This window comes from Sylvia atricapilla, chromosome 4 (assembly GCF_009819655.1).
Source record: "Sylvia atricapilla isolate bSylAtr1 chromosome 4, bSylAtr1.pri, whole genome shotgun sequence".
Lineage (NCBI taxonomy): Eukaryota > Metazoa > Chordata > Aves > Passeriformes > Sylviidae > Sylvia > Sylvia atricapilla.
In genome coordinates this window covers 47,721,598-47,748,145 of record NC_089143.1, presented here as the reverse complement: position 1 = coordinate 47,748,145, position 26,548 = coordinate 47,721,598, and the positions used below count along the sequence as shown (strand labels likewise).

At 38.0% G+C, this 26,548-nt stretch overlaps 1 protein-coding gene across 1 annotated transcript in view; it reads right to left on the bottom strand.

The window, feature by feature from the left end:
• Positions 1 to 26,548, bottom strand: part of COL25A1 (collagen type XXV alpha 1 chain) — a 296,280-nt gene that overhangs the window by 128,247 nt on the left and 141,485 nt on the right. Inside the window, exons 3-5 of the mRNA XM_066317842.1 lie at positions 14,804 to 14,848; positions 12,710 to 12,717; positions 10,807 to 10,833 (exon numbers count right to left, since the gene is read on the bottom strand). Coding sequence (XP_066173939.1) covers positions 10,807 to 10,833; positions 12,710 to 12,717; positions 14,804 to 14,848 — 80 coding nt within the window. The remainder of the gene's footprint in view (positions 1 to 10,806; positions 10,834 to 12,709; positions 12,718 to 14,803; positions 14,849 to 26,548) is intronic.

Below are 26,548 nucleotides of genomic sequence, written 5' to 3'. Positions count from 1 at the left end.
CTACCTAAAACTTCTCTTTTCACCCAAAGAAACTGAAACTCCTGTATCTGTAAATAGAAAGCACATGGCTAATTAATCAATGCCAACATCACCGGGTGATTATATCTGATGTGGTTGCTGCCATGTCGATGAGAAAACAATAAACTGTGAAAAATGTCACTTCTCAAAAATTAGCTGGCTAGCATTCAGTAGGAGATAGATTGTTGTAACAGCTGTGGCATGATGACTTTGATGAATTAGATTTTCGTTCTTCTGGAATAATTCTGAAGAATGTGCCTCCTCACACCACCACGGAAGCAAATCCATTTGCTCTCTGAGACCGTGTTAAAGAACAGTCTTTCTTATTACCTGTGTTCTGATGGTTTTACAGAATGTGAAAAAAAAAAATCCATTTCACTTCTTTCAGTCAACCTGTTTTTTGGCTCCAATAAATCTTTTCTTTTTAGGGGGAGTAAGGTCTATTAAGGAAAAAAATAATATAGTGAGTACCTAATACAGTATCATATGGACAAAACCTTCAGAGACCAATTTTTTCACCTTGCCTCAGTGGAAACATCAGCTTTTGAAGATTGACAAACTCAGAAGCAGGAACATAAAACAATTTCTGCTCCATTAGGATAAAAGAATCCTACCATCATGCTCCTTTTATCTGCCTACAGAGGCAAATATTCTGAATGTGTCTCCCAGGGAATTAAGAAAAAATACAGCTGCCATAGAGATGCTTCTCAGTTGCAATGAAGAAAATTGACTGGAGCGGATACATCTCCGTAAGAGAGAACAGTTACAACAAAGGGTTTAAAAGAGAAAAAAACCTAAGAGCCAAGGTACTGAAACATTTAAGAAAAAACACACCAAAGATAAAACCCCAACCTCTTTCAATTATCATGAGGTTGAAGAAAGCTTTGTTTGAAGAATTCCAGGATCAGGAAAAAAAGCTTGAGCAGATACACTACATTAAAACTTAAACTGCAAAACAGGTGCTTTCAGCTATGGGCAGCCATATGAGGTCAAATATTGGAACATAAAATTCTGTATATGCAAATTCATTCAGATACTTCTAGCATGTACCCATGAGATTTAAAAGGCACAAATACACATGCAGCTAATGTAAAGACACTCCAATTGTTCTAAGTAAATTACAGCCTAAATTACTTGTTAATGATGGGTGCTGCATACAACTATGCCACCTCCAAAATGTCTTGGAATCAGTAAATTCTCAAAAAGCATAAACCATGATGGAAAAAAAACACAGGAAGCACACTTACAAAGATTATTTCAATCACAGAAAGAGAGCAGAATTCGGGATGCAATACAACTTTTTCACACTTTCTCCCTGAAACAATTCCCTTTATATTTTTAATGATGCACCACCTGTTCTATTTCCCCCATTTAACAAGGAAAGAGGGATGTAGCAAGGAAAAGAATTTGTATTTCAAGAAAAGATTATGTCTGGTTCTTGAAAAAAAGAAATTTCACACAAATCACCATCAGTTTCCATAAGGAACTTCTATTACTCTGACTTTGAAAACAAAATCATTAAGCCAGCAAAGTGCTCAGACAGGCATCAGCAGGTTTATTTCCAAGTCTGTGCTTTTATTCGATATATCAACTGGGGACCTGCATACTACTTCACTTACCATCTTAATACCCTGTACCATCAATCTAAGACCTCAGTCCTAATGGCTTGTCACACAAAACACTGGACTACTTTGATACTAAATTCCCTTTAAACCCCAAGTACAGCCTCATTGCACAAAGAGAAATCCTTCCTCCTTCCTTGACAACTGCTGCACAGAACAAGCAAATTCAACCAACAAAACATTTAACCAAGAAAGCAAAAGTTACTGAAATCTGACATACAACAGAACCTGGGCTACCCCAGGCAAGAAAACTTGAAAATCCAAGTATGTTATACCTGTGCTTTTCTGAGCCATACTCCAGCAAATCATGCACTCCTCTTGGCTATTTCCTAGTTTCAGTCAAATTATGCAAGATGAATTGAAGTCCACCAAAGCTGAACAGGTGAATCCAAAGGCAGAATATAGTTCAGTGTAACAACTTAAAATCTCCAAGCATTTACCAAACTTGAGTTCATTTAATCTCTCACTGTCTAGACTGTTCTTTTACATTTTGTGGATCTACACACGAATACCACAAAATAAAAATTTTTCATTACTTTCTTCTGACATAACTGGTTTTCAAGATTATAAAGGGATTTTGGCAGAAGCTGATGACAGCATAAAGAAAAAAAAAAGAAATGGTTCTTTGCATTTCCATCTAGGGAGAAAAAATTTGGATGTGATGGCAATACCAGATCACACTTAACATATCCTAAGGGCAGAGACCTAGTATTCAGAGTGGATTAGAAAAAATCAGGATAATTGATCCACACAGCTGGAAGTGGAAATGTTGAGGTAATTTTCTCTCTGGAGACTGGCTAATCAGTCAGAGTACCTGAATGAAAACCACAGGCCTGACTAATGCCTTTTTCCTATTAAAAAAGGAAGCTACAGTTGCACTTTCTCAATGCCTGGGAATGCAGATACTACATTATGCATAACAAAAGTTACTGAACTGCTGTATGATACTCTTGGTTCTTTTGGAGTACTTTCTTTCAATGTTCTCTCTCACCCATAAAATACTATACCATTATTAATACCACCCTGTGAAACAAACTGCAAGTGGAAAACTAAGATCATTCCAACTGCTGGAATCCACAACCTCAGTGTACATATCTAATACTACTGAACTAAAATATGAAATTTAATGTATGCTTAAGTCCAGTATAGTGACACAACTCCTGTTTCACAAAAACCTGTGTACTGAGAAGCAGAAGAATCTATCCTTAAAACGTAATTGCAATTGACCTATAAAACGAAGAACTGTTACAGATAAATAGTCTAACTTTTGAAAATTTTCGAGTTTTTCCTAGGCTTATTCACTTGCCAGAATTTTAGTCTTCCAATAGCATTTTGTTTTCATTGGAATATTTGATTTCTACATCAGAATATCAGAAGACTCATTTCTACATCAAACTCATGAGTGCTCATGCACATGATGGTTTCTTATGAGTCAAAGCAGCAAAGAAATTAAAATTCCTCTCATTTACACTGGGAGTAGCCACCATGAAAGTGCACAAAATAATCCAAAATGAATTTTTAACTCGATAGTTCTCTGTTAGATTATCAGCACTCTGTAGATCTCAACAGCAGCAAAAATAATAAATGTTAACTGCTTTATGTAAAGCCAAACTGGGCAGGCAGGGAGAGGGAAGCAACACAGTATAAACAACAAAAAATAATCTCAAAACAATTTTCTCAGGGTGATTTATGATCTGTATCCTACAGAGTCACAGAAAAACCTTCCAGCTGAGATTCCACACTGCTTTATACTTCTTTCCTTCCAGACAACCGTGTTTGCATTCAGAAATTAGTCTTTAACTAATCTTGATTCTAATACACATAGCTAGAAAGGTTAAAAAATGCAAGTAAGAACAGCCCAAGAAAGAGCCTAGAATTTTCCCTGTGGTTCAAGAGCCGAAGTTACACACTAAATGTGCCCATCTCAGAATCCCCATAATGGAGGAAAAAGTACTTAAAGGCTTTGATCTACCAGCTACTCCTAGCCTTGAAAAAGGAATCCAAAACCATAGAACTGAGACCCCTATTAAACTTGACAAACACCACCCAAATAATTTTTGTGTGATTACTAAATGATGCTAACCAGTGTGTGACCCAGTACAGTTGTATCAGAGAATGATTTGATTCCCAGTAGGGAAGCAGTTCCTCACTCAACTTTGTAAAGAAGAGCCAGGTGACTGCCTGCTCCAGATGTTCCTCTCCTCATATTGCCTCTCTCTTAAATGGAATCTGAACACTGACTGCAGGGGGAAGCAGAAGTGCTTCAAGGAAACACTTCCCTCTGCACTTTCTGGAAATCACAGAATCCAACCATCTAGTCTTGTAATTCAGGAACAAGTTTCTACAACGAAATTTTACACCCCTTGACCTCAGATAGGATTAACAGGGCACTTAAACTCCCACATAGGATCAGTCATCTGGGAGCTATATGGGTAGTAATAGTTTTACACATCATTCAGAGTATCATAAATCAAAATTAAAAATCCAGCATGAAAGAAAATCTCAGAATCATCTGTCTAACCCCCCTTTCCAGGGAAGGAACTGATGACTTAAGAATTAAAGGGCAGCTTAGGATTTGCCTTCACATTTGTGACAGATACAACCTGAAATATAGCATCATTTAGGTTGGAAAGGATCTTTAAGATTGTCAAGCCTATCCATTTAGTAATTGAATACAGGATTTCTACTGTAATTGATTTAACCTTGTCTTTGAATTTCTATGCTTCTTGTGAGAAAGTGATGGTTTAGACAAATAACAAGAGGCACTTTCAACCACCACCGGTTAATTACTCCACATCCACATGCTGTCAAACACAAATATAAAAACGATACATAGAATTAAAAACCTTTTGGAACACAAAATTTTGCTCCAAGGTAGTTTATTTCATAAATAAAGCTTGTTCTGTTACACCACAGAGCTATATTGTGCACTGGCAGGAAATGACTGGAAAATTTCAAGTGGCAGGCCTGACAAAAAGCAAGTATGAATGATCTCAGGTACAGTTCAAGCATTAATTAAGCCTATCAAAGCATAAAGGTGAAGATGTTAACCACAGCCTTCTGCACAGCACCTGCTAAGCTGCCAAGCTGAACACAGTGGAGTAGCCCAGAGAGACTAGAAATGTATGTACGCTGTCCAAAAGATGACAAACCAGCTTCATTCCTTTCTCTACCTACACATGCTTTATTATGAAAGAGAAGAGGGCAATTTCTAAGTCTGCAGAGGAAAGTACTGAAAAAACACATTTAATTCTTAAATTACACCTGCCCCCTATCTATCTAGCACCAGCTATAAATATTTATTTATCTGATAGATATATGGGTGTCACTTTGAATTGATGTCAGCTGTGAACCAAAACTGTATTGACTCACACTAGCCTTCAGTATCCTAGCATTTTGTGCTCACTTTTTCATCACACACTGACATCTAGAAAGTCACATGCAGAGATGTGGATCTTACAATACCAGAGTCCATGCACCTGAGAAGGAAATTGCCAGTTCAAAGAGGGTCTTGGTGGATCCAGCATATGGCAACAATTGTCTGTGTTACTAATCATTCACTGACATTATTTACTATAATGTTGTTTTATTTTTCTATTTATTTTCTGCATCTCTATTTGTAATGCTATGTATAAAATGGACTCAAATAATTTAGAAAGTTTAATGTGTTTAAACCAGGACACATTATGTAGGCAGGCATTTACTGCAGCAAAAGTAATTTTCTTAAATCACCATGTGGACTTTCTCCTTTAGCTTATCTATGGCAATCTATTTTTATAATTTTCAGTGAAGAAATGGGCAGAGATATCTTTTTATATAGCTGGCTTTTGCAGATGAGGCAGTCGTTCCTTTACTATCATAGTCACAGAAAAGGAATAGCTTGGGGCTCTCCTCCAGGGAGCCGCAGAAATAAACACTGCCTGCTCTTATTTATGCAGTCAGCATTACACAAATGTAACAAATGAGAGGATTCAGCCCATAGTTCATTCAAAATGGCAACTGCCTCATGAGCGGCTAATAAATGTGTCCTGATGTGCAGCTTTTTTCCTGTGACCCGGAGTTAATAGCAACTAATTTTAAGAGGTCTCAAAATTTTCTGCTAGGATCATCTTTTATAATTATCTTAAATCACTGTGAAAATATTGGCAAACAAAAAAATTAAACTCGTGAATTGCAATACATTTTATTTATAGAACCAAAGGTTTTAAAAACTCATTATTGTATGAATGTGATTGATGTTATTACAAAGGCCACAGTTAGTACTTAGCCAAGCAGATTTAGAAATCCTCCCACAATTTGCATGAAGAACTGGACTTTTATTTGCTGAATATTATCACTATGTCCTTAGCTACAGTATGTTTACAAAAAATACCACATTTTTAGAACCTTCCTCTGGTGCTCCTGACACAGAAATTCTACAGAGTTAACCTGCATGGCAGCAAGTTTAACACTGCACCTGTTTAACCTAAAGCATCTACTTGGGAACAGTGCTGAGGTTTGTTGAGGATACTGTTATCGTATATGGTTTCAAACAGAAAAATCTGTAAACCCAGCCATCTTTTAAGATGGATAGTTAATGACTTCTATCTCTTTCCACTCCCTGAAAACAGGCAAGGAGTCTGAGGCAAATGGATCAACTGAAAGCCTCATCACTCCAAGGCCAATCACCTCTGTTATGACTGAATACAGAGATAAAGCATATAAACTGAGAAAACATATAGTAAAATCACAGTACAAAGAAGCTGTTAAGACTCTGTATGTTTTGAATTTTATGTCCATTTAAAAGGAAAAAAAATTAAAACCTGAAATACTTATCAGTATTTCACTACCAAACCTGAAATTTATTGCAAAAGTTTTGCTGCCATATGCCTAAGAGTTATGTTGGGCAAATGCCAAAAATAAAAGGTGGTCTGTGAAGACATCTGTTGAGAAAGAAAAAGATTGCTGTAAAGTGGGAAATTTCTATAGGATCACCAAACCAAATGCTTAGGGTAAGGTCAGGAATTGAGATAGCTGCTCCTTGAGCTTAGACATTCATAATTTTGTATGATTCTGAAAAGAGGAGATGTGACTAGCTACTAGAAGTACAACTATTGCAAAAATGCTTAACACTGTCATAGGCTATGTTTAATCGCCAATGAAAAATACATGATCTTTGCTGATTTCTTCTCTTCTGATTATTCAAGTTCTATTTGTTTTACAGCAACTGAGTTTCCATTTTATCTGAGGCTGAAAAACTTGCACTTGGATGAGATTAATTTTACGTATATCCAGAGATATTGCTACTTCTTACACATTTGCCTAGGCAGCCCCAGTCTGTAACTGGAGACACAGAAGAAAACAAAGTATGAAGCACCATCAAAGACAAAGCAACACAGCAGAATTAAAACAAAGCCTTTCACCAATTTCTCACAAGGGTGGTTTTTATGTTCTTCCCAACCAGGCCTATTTCTTTCAACTCAAATGCTGTACCTGGAATTCTCTTTGCCTTTTTGTGATATAGGAACAGAAAACGAGGTGAGAAAAAATCAGAGACTTATAAAAGCAACCTGAAATTCCTTAGAGTTTAGGATTACAGCTTTTCTCATGGTATATTGGGACAAGTTTTTATGGGTGTAAAAATCAGAAGTGTGACGACAAAGACATTTTGTAATCTAGAAGGAATTATTTCAGGCTAAAGAATAATTTAAATTCTCTTCCTGCATCCTAAGCTTTGCCCCTTTGTTATCTTGAGGCAAGTCTTCTGGGAGCTAGGAGAATTTTAAATTAATTGACAGGTGAGATTTCAAAGATCTACATTTCAGGTTTTATCAAGTGATGGTATTTGACACTTACAGAAGAATAGACACTTTTTTTATTCTTCAAGAGAGGAATCTGTCTGTATTTCTTGAAGATGAAACAAGGATGTTAGAAGAAATGGGATTTAATACCAGGCACATGGTCACCTGGAGCAGCCATGACCCTCCACGGCTCCTGAAAGTCTTGTAACTGCATAAAGGGTTCTGCAGACTGACTGTCATGAAGAGACGAAGGAGAAATTCCCCTACTTCTCTGTTTATGAAAAAATGATCTGGGAGTGCTTCCATATTCTGAAACTCAATTTCTGAAGAAGTGAAGCTTTACCACCACACACGTGGCAACTTCCAGTATGGTTTACTTGGATGTTGAGCTTGATCTGTACACCAGCCTGGGAAAAGTGGTAGGGAAAAAATTCTTTGCTTCAATTTTTCAATGAAAAGCAGTAAAAATCTGCTACCCATCTAACCTACAGAGGTTTACAAAACCCTATAGCTTGTATATTTGGCCTCCTCACTGCATTCACCAGATAATATTTTTTTTTTAGTGGCTGGGTAGTTTTGAGGTAGAGGTTTGGTGTGGGTTTTCTTTAGGGGGTGCATATGTGTACTTTTTTTCAAAGTTCTATCATTATTTCTGAATGACATTGTCATACGAAATGCCTGCAAAAACTGCCTGTTACCTCATTCTCCAATTGATGTTTCTGCACTCTTTTTCCTCTTTTATTTGAGTATATGTGATAGTCTATTTAAGTTTTAAACTCAAGCTGAAAGAGTCACAACTCTGATTTGGTAACTGTCAGTTATACAAAGGTTGTTATAAGGAAAAAAAAGAGCTTTACACCAGTGTAAACTTCTCTAGTATTCCTGGTGTCTTAAATAACAACCAGTTAATCGTGGTTTTATAAACCCCTCAATAACTCTGTTACTCATTAGCAGTAAACCCCACTTATTTTATTGATTTTTGATGCTCTATCTTCCTGGGGACTTAGATTTCTCACTGTAACTCCTTTCACTGTTGCAACTGTTCTTAAAGTATCTTTAAAAACTAGAATGAACACAGGCAATGAAAACTTAAGCCTTGGAGAAAACAGCCACTTGCTTTTGCTTACACCAGGTTTAGGTGATAATGCGGTAGATAGACCTCCCTATCCTCACAGAATATCCCATAAAATCCAATACAGATTTAAGTGAAAAGCTTTCTACAGGAGACTCTAGAGAAATAACTTGGAACACTAATAGCCTTCTCACAGACCTCTACAGGGGTGTAAAAGTACTTTCAAAGGACATGGCACTTGCAGTTCCATATTTCCCACTCAAAGCAGGAGGGTATGACTGTAACTGAAAGGACTGAAACATTCAGCCACCTGACAACTTTCAGGAAGCAAAGCCAAATTTCATTCCCAGTCATTTTCAAGCAGGAAGAAGCAACACTCAATCAAGAGCTAAGCACTACTGACAGTTCACATCACACCTGAGGAGAAACGCAGTCAGACTAAGTTTGAACATAACAACACCCATTAGACCCAGCAATTTCAATACCATGGCTCTGAAGTACCTTCATTGTTTTCAGATCCCAGAACAAATCTCTTCAAGAAAACAAACTTGTACTCACCTACACAGATTAACCACTCTAAGAGAAACTGGAATGTGCACTCAGAAACCTGATAATGGTTTTAGTATATCCGAGCAGGTTTCTTGACACTGATGATCAGTTCCTCACCAGCTGACTTGCAAGTACTTGTTAATTGTAAAGATGGACAGTGGATAGTGATCCATTGGTTACACCACTCTGCCATTACAGAACCTGCCCAGGTAAAAGCATTGAAATAGGCTGCATCAAATGAAGTCTTGCCAGCAGGTCAAGCGAGGCAATTTTCCCTCTCTGCCCCACTCTTGTGAGACCCCATCTGGAGTACTGTGTCCACCTCTGGGCCCTACAGTGTAAGGATACACACAGACCTCCTGGAGCAATCCAGAGGACCACTGACAATATGAGAGGGATGGAGCAGCTTTTCTCTGTAGACAGGCTGAAAAAGTTGGGGTTGTTCAGCAAAGGCTCCAGGAAGATTTTATTGCAGCCTTTCAATACTAAAAGGGGCCCTGTAAAAAAGGTGTGAACAAATATCCTTTTTTTTTTTTTTTTTTTTTTTTTTTTTTTTTTTTTTAGCAAGGCCTGTAGTGACAGGACAATGGATAATGACTTTTAACTAAAAGAAACTTTATATTGGATACAAGAAAGAATTTTTTAATTATGAGTGGTGGAATATTGCAACAGATTGTCCAGAGAAGCCATGGATGACTCATCCCTGTAAGTATTCCCAACCCCTCTAAGTGTTCAAAGCCAGGCTGGATGGGGCTTTGATCAGCCTGGTCTAGTGGAAGGTGTCCCTGCCCAAGGCAGAGGGGCTGGAACTAAATGATCCAATCATCTTTTTTCTCACCCAAGCCATTTTGACAGTCTGTGATTCTACAAAAATCTCCTCTAATTGAAGGTGCTCAAGGTATACTATTTATATTTTATCAACGGAAACATTTTTAAAACTCACTGAAAAAATATCTTCTATCTGAAAAACACAGGCAAATCAATCTGAGAGGGCCCTTTAAGCTAGACTATCAAGTGCTATAAATAAGATCATTATTATACTTCAACACTCATTATGTTGTGCACATATATTATCACATTTAGTCACTTGGTTTCTAATACCCATGTGACAGCAGGCACATACTTCTTTCAATGAATGGGACACTGCAGACAGTTTGATGACTACTAGAAAGAAATGTATTATTAATAGACTTGAGAAAGATGCATTATTTCATATATTTTTTCAGGCAATAAATCCTAAAGATACGAATGAATCTGACAGAAAAAGGAATTCTATCTGTTATCAAAAATTACTCTGTGATAGTCACTGCAGCCAATTGCTAGGACCTCTGTCATAACACTTTACTTTGCTCAAAATGCATTGAACAACGCAGTCAAGTGAAACAGGAAAGAATTATAAGGACTCAGAGGTTTACACCACAGCTTTCTAATATGGAAAATTGAGATGCAGTGTCTTAGTAAGTTTTTTAATTAATTAATTATGAATTTTGTATTCAAGAATGAAGAAACTCAACACAAAATATGTACAACATCAAACAATCAGCGCATCTCATTTATGCATTGTAAATGGTCTGGTTCTTTTCAGAATCTTGTACAGGCTTTTTATTTTGCTTTTTTGTTTTTAAAGGAAAATCCTACATTTTCTAGGCATCTGAGGAAAGAAAAAAAAAAAGGGTCTTTTTGACAGTAATAAAGAGAAACCAAAATATACCAACAGGATTTTAGAGTAATCATAAATTGCTGTCATAAATATATGATGAGTTACCGGGTAGCCATTTCGCCCTGGTAGACCCTGGTTGAATGAGATGAAATGGTAGGACACATTAACAACACAGTCATGACATATGACATAACAAACATGCAGAGTACATTATCAGGAAATTATAATTTGTGTATTGATTGATTTTATTTTTTTTGCGTGTGATGATATTTCAAACCAGGAAATAGGAGATATGTACTACATAGTGAAGAAATGAGGCTTTGGCAATGTAAATTTTATGTCTCACTTATACAAATGCTCTGATTAAAAAGCTACTGGCTACCTCTGATATCCAGTGAAATTCTGGTTTTATGAAGAGAATGATCCATGTAAACTGATGGGCAATATGTAGTCAATAATAATAAAAGAAGTTTTAGTGCTTAGGCAGTAAAGTATTAGTTTCCGCTAGAATATAGGTGGCAAAGGAGAAATCTGAGATTGCTCTAAAAGTTCATAAAAAAATTCAAAATCTCCAGCCTCTGACTGCTATTACATGTGCCACTCAGTCATGTACAAGGAAAATAAACAGAGCACTGTGGCAGCCTTCGAAATTACAACATACACCAAATTCCATCCAGTTTCATGTGGGATATACAAATATTTGATATTTTCAATGACAACTATTACCACAGTCTCCCAGGTGAAAACAATACTTAAGTTCACAACAGCAGCCCTTAGCCAGTGTCTATGTAAATAGAGAAATTAATTAGGAAGAGAAACTACACTTTTTTATGCCTTGTAACAACCTAAACCATTGCTGACTGCCAGCAAGATGAAGTCTTGTAGCTTTCAAATATGAAACTTGGAATTTAAAGTTGGATACTTCATGAAATTATTCTGTTTTGGAACCTATTTCAGGTTTGTGCAAATACTGCCAAAATTATGACTTATTTTAGTGAGCTTTTGTTTGTTTGTGGGGTTTTTTTAATGTACCTATACTGAAACAGTGGGGAGCTGAAGTCAGAGACGTTCTTAATGAGGCATATAGTGAACTCTTGCCACATTGCTTTGGTACAGGAAAATAGCTTGTATTATGATTTATGTTTATTCCCTGTGTTTAATAGGAGGATTGCAAAAGAAACTGGGGAAAACAATGTTTCTTTCAAATAAACAGCACCTTTATGCATTAAGCCTGGCTTTTAATTGATGGTTTGTTAAATGAATTTGTCTCTTTGAATTCGTTTGTCACTATGAATTACTGAGCATATGGACAAAGTCTTACAACAGTAAGTAATATCATGACTCAATATATGCAGCTTACAGTAAAATCTTTAGATCACAACAGGAATTCAACATATTAATTAAATATTCTTAAACATGCAAGTAGCATAGAATAAACAGATGATATTGAAAATATTTTGAAAATCTTGAAAATATTGTGGAAATACTGCATCTATTAAAGAAAAAAAAACATACAAGTCTTCAAACTGTAAAAGAAATACTGTTCTGACAGTCACACTCCTACACTACATGATCCACATGGATGGCTGGACTGTATGCCTCCAAAGAACAGGGAGCTTGTACCCCACAGCTTTGTGATAAATGCAGAGGAAATTACTACCCAGCAAAAGTGGCCAGGTCTGGGCTTAAGATAGGATACTCACAGGTTTTTATACTCCAGTAAAATATCTGTTATGAAGTCACAGGCAAAATGAACGTAACATACTTACATGGAGTTGTGAATCCAAGTGGCAATCTGGAGCGCTGAACATAAAGCTTTATTGGTTTAGACACTTTTTTCTTAAGGAACTTTCTGATTAAATTATTCAGCTCCAATACACTGTGCATGTATAAGTATCAAAATTCCCTCTTGAGTATACATGACCATTTTATCACGCTGATAGCTTAACAGGATCTAACAGATTTCTCCCTGATTCTGGAAGAACCAACAATGTATCACTGTACTTACAGGAGGTCCTGTGGGGTGGGGGAGAGAGGGAAAAAGGGTAAAAAAAGAGAAAAAAGAACACGTAAGCTTATGAAGTTACTGAAGAAAGACACACAGTCAAGCACAAGGCCTTGGGATTGTCAGTGAGCAACACCAGTAATAATACAGGGCACACATCTTCCCACTTAAGTAATCTTGTGCTTTGGTAGCACTCTGAAACTTGTAAATATGACTACTGCCTAAAAGCATGCACTTACCTTAACAAATCTTCAGTTACAGTCATGCAATCTTATGAAAATTGCTTCTCCATTCATTTCCATGCAATTTCATGCCAGTCCAAAAATACCAGCCATGGACTACAATTCATTTTTCCAGGCTCCACATAAAGCAGATATAACCACATCACCAGTTTCAGCTAACCACACAGCAACCATTTGATCAGAGCTTGGCCACAGAATTGCACAAAGTACCCTTGGCATTTCACCTGGGCATCTAGTCAAGAATATCTGTACCAGCATCTTCCAGAGTCCCAACTTTGCCTCTGAAGGGAGGTTTCAGCGGCCACCTGACAGTGCTGAACTTTCTTTTCATTGCCTTCCTCTCTCAAGGCACACATATTAAATGCTCCCCATTAAAATGTCACACTTTGTGAAGTGATATTTGCACATTTTTTCAATTATTCAGACCTCAAAGACTTTTGTGTAGCAGTTCTTGGAAACATTATCAAAGGGCCACAAATCAAATCTACTATTTCAGTCTTATTAAGTTAAGCAGCTGCAGCTCCCAAATCAATGGCATTTCATTAAGCTTTTATGCCTCTAATTTCTGAATAAAATGAAAAAACTCTCTGCAAAAAGAGTATAAAACAGCAGCGGCTGTACTTTGAGATTGCTTTTAATATTGACAGCTTTTTTGTTTTAACAATGCAACTTTTATTGTCTGACAACTAAGGTAATTTCTTTATTCTGGCAAACATTCTTAAACAGCATTTTAAGGTCCAGGTCTGTTTTTAAATGAGAGATCCATTTCCTTTATTAATAATTTACCATGTGTTTATTTGAGATGTAAAATGAATCAATGAGCATCCCACAAAGTAATTTCCAGGATCATTTGTAACTCAATCTTCAGCCACAGAATTTCCCTCTGTCTCATAGCCTCTTTCTCTGAAGCAAATACCAAGACAACACTGAATGGAAACACGAAGTTGATTTGTATCAACTTTTGACAGGGCTCGGTTTTAGTTTTGTGATCCAGGACAATATGGAAATAGTTTTTAAGAGCCAGATAAATTATCATTTACATAGATAAGAAAGGCTACAGAAGATTTACAGAGATCAAGTTGATTGGAAGACTTTCCTAGCTGGCAGATTAGACAAGACAGCCAAGGAGAATAGAAATCCTCATTTTCTACTGCATTGCCTCCAGAAAGTTCACCTTGATGAAAAACTCAATCCTGCAAGGTAATTGATTCAATTCCTGTGAATGTCAACAGCAAGAGGTGCTCAGCATCTCACAACTTTGCTGCAAATGAAATTTCAAGCCACACACCACCAGCAGGTTTCTATCAACAGCAACCTCCCTGGTACAGGGTAACGAACCAACAAATGTTTTTCTTATTTCTGTTATAAGTTAACTGCTCATTTTTATAAAACAACTTCTCTCATACAGAGCAGTCTACTTATCACATTATGTCCCTGATTATCAACATTCTTAACATAAGGAATTTTATTTCCTTATAAAATTGTTCTCTTCAAACCACAGGGGCCTGATTTAAAACTGACGTAGTATTTATTCCAACTACTGACTTATATGTAGTTGTTCTGACTTGTACACGGGTGAGAACACCCCTAAAGGGTTTGACAGTCACAGATGTGTTACCAAAGGCACCATGCTGTGCCTATGAAGTGTGCCTACAAATTAAGGATGCCCAAGACTAGAGAAATATCTGGAAGGCTACCAGATACATGCCAAGGGTCACAACATTTTACCAGAGAAGTTTCAGGGTTTTTTTCAGAGCACACATGCAATACAACTAAAAATTAAGGCATGCTGGGTATGCACCTTCACAAAAACAGACATCAAATGACAGCAGATTTTATGAAATTGAAAACTTACCAGTCTCTCCTCTTCTTCCCCGCTTACCTCTTTTCCCTGGAGGACCTAAAAAGAAGATGGTGGACTGTAACTTTTCCCCTTGAAATTGCACTTAGAGTATCGTTTGTTTGGATGTAAGGGCATTGGGCTGATGTACTACATGAAGTTCAGAGACTTTGGCTGAGCACGGGTAAAAGACAACCCAAATAATATTTAGGAAGTTTGTGGTAAATTTGACAGCTGTGGTACCCACTATAGGCTCCCTGAAAAAAGGCTGGGAGAAACTTTAAAGGTTTTCCAATTCATCCGTCTTTTTGAAGGAGAAAGTTTACCACATCAGAATTTTTACTGCAACTTCTACAGGCCTTTTTTCCCCCCCAATATATCACTGTTCTGACAAGTGGAACATTTTTCTTTATTTCCGACTCGCTGCACTGAAGCCCATCAATTCTCATGCTTTCTGCCATGAACCCCATAGAAGAAATTGTTCCTTTTCTTCTCTCAAAAACCTCTTTGTATTCCTCAGAATTGCTGCACCATTCCTTCAATTATCCTAAACCAAATATATTGTGAGACATTAAGTTTTATTCAATTATTCCTGTATTAAGCAAAAAGATTAGTATTTATTTGTAAGAGTAAATCCCCTGGAATTTGCTTTCAGCCTCTACTTGAAAACATGCAAGAGATGACAAAATCATCAACTGGCTTGCCATCCCCCAGACATTTAACAACAATGTACGTGTTGCCAGACCCAGTGTACAGTGCTTTGCCTCCAATTTATATTTATTTGTCAGCCAACACAATGGCTCAGTCACTGTATGCTTTTTGCTAAGAAACCCTTACTTCTCATTGTCCTTTCTCCACAAATATTTACATAATACAACCAGCACCTGCTGTCACCCTTGGGAGGTTAAAAAAAAAAAAAAAAAAAAAAATCCTATTTGTCCCTCATTTCTGTCTTCAATTTCCTTTTCCAAAAAGTGCAGGTCTTGGCTGTCAGACTGCAGACACTTTCCCCGCTCTTCTTGGTGACCTTGACATACTGTTCCTGAAAATGCCAGGAAAGCAGAAAGCACACTTGCACTTCTCCCTGTACAGCTTGGAGGAGAAGCAGCAACTGTGGGGGTGACACAAGTTCTGAAACTTGGCTGCTCTGAAAAGAGAACCACAGGTGGGACTCTCAAAGCTGCTGAAGAGGGGTGAGCACACGGGTGGAATTTCCAGAAGCAGCGACGCGTGCAGGAGCACAAGTACCTCCGCTGTGGCTGTATCTCACCGTTTGTAATGGATACAAGATGCACAGGTGGCTTTGTGCAAATGGCCCGCTGCTTTAAACTTCACAAGTCATCTCAAGCATCATGCCATAGCTTTTAAATAGCTTTGCATTATATATTTGCAGCAATCTGGCTTAAAAGACTAAGATGCTGAAAATCAGCGTTAGTGAAACAATTTCAAGATGCATATGAAACAGCATTAGTTCTCCAGGTGAATAAAATACTACTGATTTAAAGAGAAAGGAAGAAGGGAAAAGGAAGAAGGGAGAAGAGAAAGTAGAAGGGGAGGAGAAAGGAGGAGAAAGAAAATAGAAAAATAGCTCTTGTCTTGAATATAGAGAGGTTTACTCCTATGAGAGCATCATAAATTTGACTAAAATCCTTCTTGCCTGTTCTAGTAATTCCAGTAGTGGCATGATGACAACATTGTACAAAGCAAGAATGGCATGAGATATTCAGAATCTCATAGTTTGAGATTGTTTGCAATGCACGAATAGTTTGGCATGATGAAAAATAGCAAAATGCATCATTTAAGAATGAGGGAATCTTGCAATTTTCCCCTGCAAAGGGTATCTACAGGAACTTCTTACACAGGAAACAGCATGTTACAGACACAGTAAGTTTCTATGTGAACCTCCTTTTTTCTCCCCCAACAACTAACACCAAAACTTCTTAGAGTCCCTCTGCACACACACTGCCCTGCAGAGGCCCTCTGTGGAGATTTCCTGAGCTGTAACCAAGCTCACAAAACAAATGCAGAGCAATTTGGGCTCAACATGAACATGGGTGTGCAGGAGAAACTTAGAAGGTTCTTCTGCAGGTAATGACTTGTCATTGTGCATATAGCAGTAATATTCTGCTGAACAGGGTGGTGATATTTTATTTTATTAAACTTTAACTGTGCTATAGGTGGGCATACAAATAAACAAGTCTACTACCACGTTTGCTTATGAGAAAGAAACAGCACTTTGAAAACTTTGGCTACACACCAGCAAAACACATTAAAGTCACTATGAGAAAATCCTGAAGGTCACTTCAAGCTATGAATTTTAGGAAGGAATGAAATCAGCCCAGAAAACTGGACTTCCATAGAGCGCTATGTTACTAGCTTAGCTGTATACAAGGACAACAAAAAACAGGCTCCAGTTCAGCTGTTTCCTTTGACATCAAATGCTGATCCCATCTAAGACGTAATTCTAAGATTATTAGATTTAAATGTGTGAATTGTCAGAAAAGTTACTGTTACTATTATGTTTCCAAAGTAACCACACCATGGAGGTTAGGAAAATTACTCTGGACTTAGGGCAATGTTAATGAAACCGTATCACTGCCCCTGACCATCAGACCAAAAGTATTTAAGGGGCACTGAGTGACATGTATCTCTTCTCTCTCTCATTAAAACTTTTTTGATTTGTGCAGTATTCAAGTCTGTCAAGGTGGTGGCATTTGCAAAACTCTTAATTAATTGTGAAATGAGAGGTGGATCTTGCAAATTTCTACTAGATTTTGCTGGCCATTTGAGGAAATAATTTCTGTATATTTATCTATTTACTTTCTTTATACCAATACAAACTAATTAATTTTAAATATTTTACCACAGATGGTTTCAATTCACAGAAAACTAATTCTGAAATTTATGGTCATCGCTAGATGACCGACTGCTTCAGAAAGTACACAAGCTTTCATGTTTTTCTGAACAGGCTGCTTTCTCTAAATCTCAACTGCTAACATATCATCTGTAGCTGCAAGAGTTTCAAGCTATCAAAACCCTGGGCATTTTTCTATAAATATTAATTTTCCATCTGTCTACAATTTCATAACTTTGCACTAATTGGAGGATTTGGTGGAGACTCATCACAGCAGAAGGAGCAGTGAATAAAGCTGTATTATGGACAATGTCAGCTTACATCAAGTACATGGATTTTTACAGCTTCCAGAAAACACTCAACATGACACAACTACTCTGAATTTTCCTGCCTGGGGTAAAAAAAAAAAAAAAAAAAAAAAAAAATTAAAAAAAATTTCTTCTAGAGTATCAGACATTTCTATGCTGGACTGAATTAATTCCAGAGTATTTTAAGGATATTTTATTTTAAAATACGTTTTCATATTAAAAATATAAATATTAGGAAGAAAAATGGGAGTTTGAATCTCAGTGGAGTGAGTTGGGTTGATAAACACTAATGATACTGAGCAATAAGCAAAAGCTTGTTTATAGTTTATAGTAACTTTGGCAAAACATGGTTTTTCCAGGATCACTACATTTACCTACCTGTAGGGAGAAAGAGTAAAATGCCAGATCATCTGGTTTTCATTTTTAACTTTATTTTCAAAATATTTGAAATTACTTTATTCTTCCAAAATCATTTATGAATCTAATTCTAACCAACAGAAAATTTAGAAATTAAAATTGGTTGGTCTTTAAATTAAAAGAAAAATAATGGCACTGATATTCCATATTTATGCAGAGAATTTTGGAATTGAAAGAAACTTAAAGCTAATTGAAACTAAAAGTCAATTATTTATCTAAATTTATCTTCTCAAGCAGAAAATATCAGACACTCAAAAAGTAGCTCTTTCCTGCCATAGGAGTCTGTCAAACAAACAAAAAATCACCACAAACACAAAAAAATAAACCCTCACACCCTGCACAAAATGGACAAAACCACCTGCACGCTTTATATTTATCTATTTACAGCAAACAAATTCTACATTTCAGAAACAGTAGGCAGGAAAAAAAGGCAGAAAATGCACCACATTTGGTGGGTGAGACACAGAGTTCCTCCATCAGCACCTGCCAGGAACATCAAATGCTTGGCCATTTGGTCACTAGTTGATCTAGAAAGTCAAGTTTGTCCTAATTTTGGAAAGAATTACAGTGCCATTATCAAGTCAAAAGAAACATCTTTGGTTATAACAAACTCCAAAAGCTATTCATTGTAATTGCAAGTTAGAGCTATGCCAAACCATGCACCAACATAAGAATAACACAAGAGTTCAGAATCCTGTTCCCTCTTTTACTGATGCCCAGCACATCACTCATATGTTGTGTCATACATAGACTCATTAAAGGGAATGAGTATTCCACGGGCACATGGGAAGAAGAGTATTTTCCTGGCTATTTCAAAGGACATTCCATTTTACATGAAGTTCACAGCAACACAAGATTATTGCCTGCCAAGTCAGAAAAATGAATTAACACAGCTACACTCTCAGAATAAATCCTGAGAAACTTTGCAGAAGGTAGTAGAATTACTTCAGTAACTTCAGCCCTGCCAAAATCATCTGGATTAAAATATCCAGAAATCAGCTGAACTAGACCAACCAAACCATCCTTTCTGAATAAACTCTGTCACTGGTAAAATAACTGCTATTGGTTGCATTTCAAGCTCCATCACTCCAAGCTGTAAATGGATGCACCTCTTTCCTTTCTGCTTCCAAAGTACAACCACCCAGCTGTCATCATTTTATCCCACTCTACATTTCTCCCTCTCAAACTGACTCAGGAAGGAGTAGGGCACTGAAGAGAGCCAACCCCTCACTGCTTCACGGGGAGAGGAGAGTCTCTCCAGCAAACTGGCACCTCTGCCTCAGAGCTGTGGGAGCACCAGCTGCCAACACAGGCCAGCACTGCAGGCAGGGAGCTGAGAAGAGCAGCGGTCACTGAGCCTGACACCTCCTCTGTGGAGCACACATGCCGTGGTGGCTGCAAGTGATGCTGAGTGCCCCATCCTGCCAGCCTCCACCTGCTGGTGTGGTCACCACCTCCAGCGAACAGCACCGAAACATCTCGCTGGGCTGAGCACACACACAGTGGGTGTCTGTCTGGGCAACATGAGAGTCAACAGACACATCCACAGTCCCTTCTCACAGCACTGCCATCAATGGGATTTCTATCTCCAAAGCTGAGCATATGTTCTAGAAACTCTGCCTGGATCTATTGCACCCTACTTCATCTGCTTTTTCTGCTCCCCTTATTTTCTCAGTTTTTTTAACTCGGGTAAAACTTGGATTCTTCTTTCCTCACACTCTGCATAACCACTCCACCTGCTCTATCAGTCTTCTTTCTAACTCAGTCTCCCTGTGACAACCTGCCTGAACTTCTTACCTCATAAAATTATCTACCTCATGTCGAGTCTTGGCTGGATAAATAACATCCATTGTTTCACACACAGTACATCATCTATTTGGCTCACAATGAAGTATCATTGCATTGCAGGGCTTGGATACATGTCAGAAGCTGTTATGCAACTTGGCTGAGGAAATGTCAAAAATGAGTCTTTGTCTGATCCCCACAGCAATGCAACTTCACTGCCCTAAGTCAGATTTGTACCATTTCTGTATATGCTAAATACCACCTGACTAGAGACATCCAGTATAACATAATGTCACTAGTACCAGATGCCACTGAGGAAGAATCATGTTACTGTCACCTGCAAAATAGCCAGACCTGCCCACACACATACACACACACACACACACACACATATATATATATATATATTTTCACAGAATCATAGAAAGGTTGGACTTGAAAGGAACCTTAAGTATCAATCATCTGTTTCCAACCCCCCTGCCATGGGCAGGAATGCGTCCCACTAAATCAGGTGCTCAGGACCCCATCCAACCTGGCCTTGAGCACTTTAAGAGAAGCAACATCTGCAGCTTCTCTGGGTAATCTGTTTCACCACCCTCCCAGCAAAGAATTTTTTCTTAACATCTAATCTAAATCTCTTGTCTTTTTCTTTAAAACTGTTGTGTTGCCCTTTGTCCTACCACTATCTGCTTGTGTAAAAAGTTGTTCTCCCTCTTTTTTATAAGCTCCCTTTAGGTACTGAAAGCCTACAATGGGGGCTCCAGAGTCTTCTCTTCTCCAGGCTGGACAATCCCAATTTTCTCAGCCTGTCCTCTCAGGAGAGGGTTTCCAGCCCTCCGACCATCTTGGTGGCCTCTTCTGGACTCACTCCAAGAGATCCATATCCTTATGCTGGGGATCTCAGTGCTGGACACAGTACTCCAGGTCCTTCACTCTGCTGGCCACACTTCTTGTGATGCAGCCCAGGATGCAGCTGGCTGTCTGGGTTGTGAGTGCACACTGCTAGTTCATGTCCAGCTTGGCATCCACCAGAATTCTCATGTCTTTCTCCAAAGGGCTGGTCCCAATGACTTCGTCTCCCGGTCTCGACTGACATCTGGGATTGCCCTGACCCAGGTACAGCATTCTGTCTTTGGACTTGTTGAACCTCATGTGGCTCTCGTGGGCTCACTTCTACAGCTTGCCCAGGTCCCCCTGGATGGCATCCTGTCCTTCTGTTGTGTCAGCTGCACTGCTTAGTGTCATCTACAAACTTGCTGAGGCTGCTCTCAGTTTTGCTGTCTGTGCCATTGACAAAGCATGTCATTAAAGAGCACCAGTTCCAAGACAGAGCTGTGAGGGACACCACTTGTCACCAGCTGTTTTCCATCTCACCTATAAATATAAAGATGCTTTCCTTCTAAAACAGTTACAGTCAAGGATTCACAGTAATCCTGAGTTTTGAGCTTTCCCTAAACACCACACAACTTCCACTTCTCTCTCCTCCAGCTGCACACTCCTCACAGATATAGTTTTCTGGCATGAATGTATTACATCGGTTTGGCTCTATTCAGATCCAGCCACTGGAGTGTCTGAAATCACAATTTCCCTGCCAACACCTCAAATAAATCTTTGGGTTGAAACTGCCTGAGAACTTTGTGAATATTTCTGGTGCTGCTCCCTGCGGCTTGATTCTTGAGTTCTTAATAAATATTCCCCTTTGTGTGCTCTGCTGACTACCAGTTCCCATCCCAACCTGAAGCCTGAGTTCATTAAACACAACATAAAATATCAGGCACATGTATTTTCTCTTAAAGCCACAACATAAGGTGGGTTATCTGCTTTCTACAGATACCACAAATTACTCCATTAACACAGGTAAGAGGTATGAAAACAAGCTGCTCTGTCTGCAAATCCTCCCCCTACCTTTTTTTTTCTCTGCATTTTTATGGTACTGTCATATGCATGTTCTATAGGAACAGAAAAAGTGGAACCACTGGTTTACCTAACAGAGCTACAGCATATTGTGCATTATACTTTATCCCTATGTATGCCAACACTTTTGCCATGTCTTTTGCCACAGCTGTGCTTCTAGGAGTGCCTTCACTGACTTAATCATGCATTCATCAAAACTTTCCTGAATCACAGAAGTCTCACAGCGACTTACAGTCCCAAGATTTAATCATAATGACACTTTCTCTGTTTTTTGTTACGCAGTAGAAGGACTGGGGTAAGAAACACTGCTGCTTACGTGAACTCATTTTAGGAAGACTTAACAATGCAGAAAGAATAGGTTCTTGAACTTTGCATTTTTGACAGGTTACTGCATGACCACAGAACTGTTGCAGAACACAAGTAATTTATGATAGTTAAATTGCTGTCAGAGGGGAAGATTCACATTTATAAGGCAACCACTGAAATGATGCATGTCAGATCCCAGCATTTGTATCCAGACATAATTATGATCTATTCTGCCTAAGTAGTCTGAAACAGATCCCAGTAGCCTGAGCTGGAACAGTTTGATGGTTCTTACAGTCTAGATTTTATTGGTAAGGCTGTTAAACTATTTTAATGAACATATAACACTCCAAGCACACATAGTCATCTAGCAAACACAGAAATAGCTGCCATCACCTGGCTGACAAATATTGCTGAGGGACAGCTGTACCATGTAGGGATAGCTATTCTATACTAGCAAGGCATGAAAGTATTATCATTTCAACTGGCCATTCCACTGCATTATTATCACACCTTATCAATAATTGGTCCTAGGATGCAAAAACATATTGAGAAAAAATATTTTAGCTTCATTTAACTTTTTCAGATAATAACCTGGATGAAGTAAGAAATAAAGCGTCAGAATTTAATTATTCTTCAGCCTCAACAGAATTGAAAGTAACTTTAGAAAGAAATTTAGACACTATTTGAGGACACACAGCCAGCCAGATGGTAAAGTAACTACATTGCAATTGCAGTTGTATAAAAGCAAAATCCTCAGAACTAGAAGTCCTTAAAAGCTAATCCTCCATCCACCTTTAGGGAGTCATATCTCAGTATCAAAGTTCTACCATCAGGAAAATGACAACTAATTAGAACAAAATGATGCAAAGCATATTATCCTTCTCAAATGCAGTGCTTTAGATGCAATAGGTCACAAGCAGAGAGTCAAATTATAATCTCCAAGAACGAGTCATTCTTTCCCTACTGTTTACAGAGTAACACCAGCTACAAGTAAGGACAGAGAAGGACTGCAGCATTCCAGCTGGTGTAGTTGTGAAATGGGGACTCCCCCCATAGCAGTCAGCACCTCCCTCAACCCCAGTGAATGGCAGGTACCCTGCCATGCAGGAGCAGGGAGCAGCTATCCATCCTGGATGTGACTTCAATGCTACTTTTGTGTCTGAGTGATTTTTCATCTCAGCATTTCATGCCCTTGCATGTGCATGGGAGACTTGGGTCATTCCTTTCTCTAAAGGCTCACTCTAACCTGAGGAAACCCATGGCCTCAAAGCTTCCTCAGCCAACAAAAAGTGTACATCTCTGCTCAAGAATAAAGGACACCTCTCCCATGTCACAGCAGTATGATCATAGGCTTAGATGTGTGGGCCACATAACAACTGAAATCCCCACACCATGGTAGACTTAAAAAGGCTTTTTCTATTTCCTCGTAAGTCCTACATAAATTCATTCCTTCTGCTGTAACTTTCCACCACAGTCCTCATATCCTTTTCCCTTCAGATATCATCGATATGATTTTGTTTGCCCTTTTTTTTTTTTTTTTTAATTATTTTTTCCTCGCTGGCCATTTGTCTCTCAGCTGCCAGGCCAGTAGAGCAGCAAGCTAGGTGCAACAGCTGGGAAAAAAGTCCTGCTCAAGCACCCACAACCAGGATTAGACACACTCTTGGTAGATGAAACTCAGACTGCTAGTTCGGAACTGCTTTGGAACAGTTGGGATAGCTCACCTCAGTGCAAATATAGGATATGTTTAGCATATGAAAGGAATGATTTTTCCAAGGCTTCTAACTTTGTGAAAGTTGGGTTGCCGTCTTTTAACCACACATGACAATAGCAGAAGGTTACACAGACCTGGTATCAGCCAAGGGTAAACCTCAGTCTTTCACTCGAAATTACAGCTATGTGAGATTTAATTCACAAAGAAGAGGTAAAGCCAGAATATGTTTCCTTTAGCTTTCATTCTTAAACATCTGGTCCTACTTGCAAAGAAAAAACAACAGACTGCAATTGCTTTTTGGCAAAAAGGTAAGCCACTGAAAACTCAGTCTCACAATGACAGGGAAGAGGCAATGCTAGAAACAGTAAGTTAGGTCCTTACAACTCAGATCAAAATTGGTGATGTTATTTTCACTGGCAGTAATAAAAATAAAATTACCTATGGATCAAAATTCAGATTATTCTGAATGCTCATCATAAAATGGGAGTTTGGCTACAATTTTCAACAAGTACAGATTTTAATTAATAAAAGTGCTTTTAAGTGACTATAGTCTCTTTCAGTTTTAGTGCATTTGTAAAACTCAGGATATTTTTATAAGGTACTCAACTTTTCCATGTATTCTGATTTTTCCTCTCAGCTCAAGAGCAAACCTAAAATCCAAAGTATTGCCAAAGTATTGCCAAGAACAAGTAAAATTCCCATCACATAACTTGTCATATCAGTTTCATTTTATTCTAAAAATTTGCTCCTGAAAAGTCACTGAGTAACCTTTCCAAGTTTTTAAAGATGAAGAACAACAACATCAACACCATATTCAGTTCAAGCTGTACAACGCAAATGAAACCAATTTTTAGCATCCTAGACTATCTCCACTTACAATGTGGAGTCCAGGTGTCTCCTCTTACTGCAGATTTGATCCGCATGCTTAACTTCTAAGCCATGATTGACAAGAGTTCGTGATTATGATGACAGATTAAAGTGTGCATTGAATTCAGAGGGTTTTTATTTCAGTTGTGACAGTGGTGTACTGGGAGACAATGAAACACAATATCAAGGGATTAAAGGCAGCACATAACTAGTCAGGCACTGGTACTGCAATCATTTTGGTCTCACACACATGCTGATCACCCATTTAAACATAAAACCCTACCCTGAGCAGTGCATATTCCTTTCAAAGTCTCACTCACGTGCCTCCTCTCATTTCTAACATAATAAATATATCATCTGACGAGGAGCTTAGTGACAGCTGCACAAGTTAGTTCTAATTACAAAAAATAATAAGTGGTTTTAAAAGGTTTAATAAGTCTCTGTTGCATAACAGCACCAATGTAGCACAATTATTGTTTACAAGCAAAAGTAAATACATAAATCAAAATTGTGCTAGGATTACCTTACTCCTAAACTACAAACATCAGTTTCTCCTGTGTAAGCTAAAAAAAAAATCCCTTTCTTGATGCACAATTCACTTATAGAAAGGGAAAAAAAAAACAAACTGCAGACAAATGCTTTCAAATATTTTGCCTGAATTAACACAGGAGGTACACAATTGAAAAATACCAAAAATTACAAAGAGGAAGCAATGTATTCAGTCTGGTCTACACCTTGCAGCTGCCTGTGAATTTTAGCAGTGATACAGGCTTTAGTTCCCAAGAAGATCCATATTCAGCCTGACAGACACCCGTAAAACATTTTTATTATCCTGGGCTACATCCTGCTCCTTAGTCTCGACTATTTCCAATAGCAAACTTTCTCCCTCCAAAAACCTTCAAAGAAAGGGCAGTCTCCCATGCTTTAAACACTCTCATGGGACTACACTCATGAAACACAGCAGCTTGTCTTTCATTCACTGGACTCTGCTTCAGGTTGGGATGTCAGTGCAGTGCATAATGACAATAAAAGAAGACTCCAGCAGATACCAAAAAAAACAGAAAGTGGATTATTCTTGCTGTTCAGGTCTCTTTCATAATTTAAGAGGACAACCAAGAGCTCAAAGTATGTCAGGCTCAGAGTAAAATTAAAGAATTAATGCATAAAAAACTCTTTTATACCACTGTAGTGACTTGTTTCATTATATTTTTTTCAATTGTTTTTAAGTTTCAAAAATTTTCTGATAGAAATGTAAATCTTAGTACACATCCCTCATATGGAGAAATTGCAAAAAGGAGCACAAGAGAATGGATGCTCTCAGCTGCTTCTCTGTGACCAGCTGTATCTACGGTAGCTTGGAAACCATCCAATGCTGTAACTTTGTCAGCCAACTGTAACCCCATGTTGAACTTAAAGAACTTAATCCACTCTATTATTGCCTTTTCACAGGTGGAACCTGTGCCCTTTTCTTTTATCAAGATCCTTCTCGTGACATAATAAGAGACTCAAAAAATCTAATGACTGTTCATATTAATTTAAACAGCTCATCCTTTACCCATACAAAGAAAATGAACTAGCAGCATAAAAAATTTTAA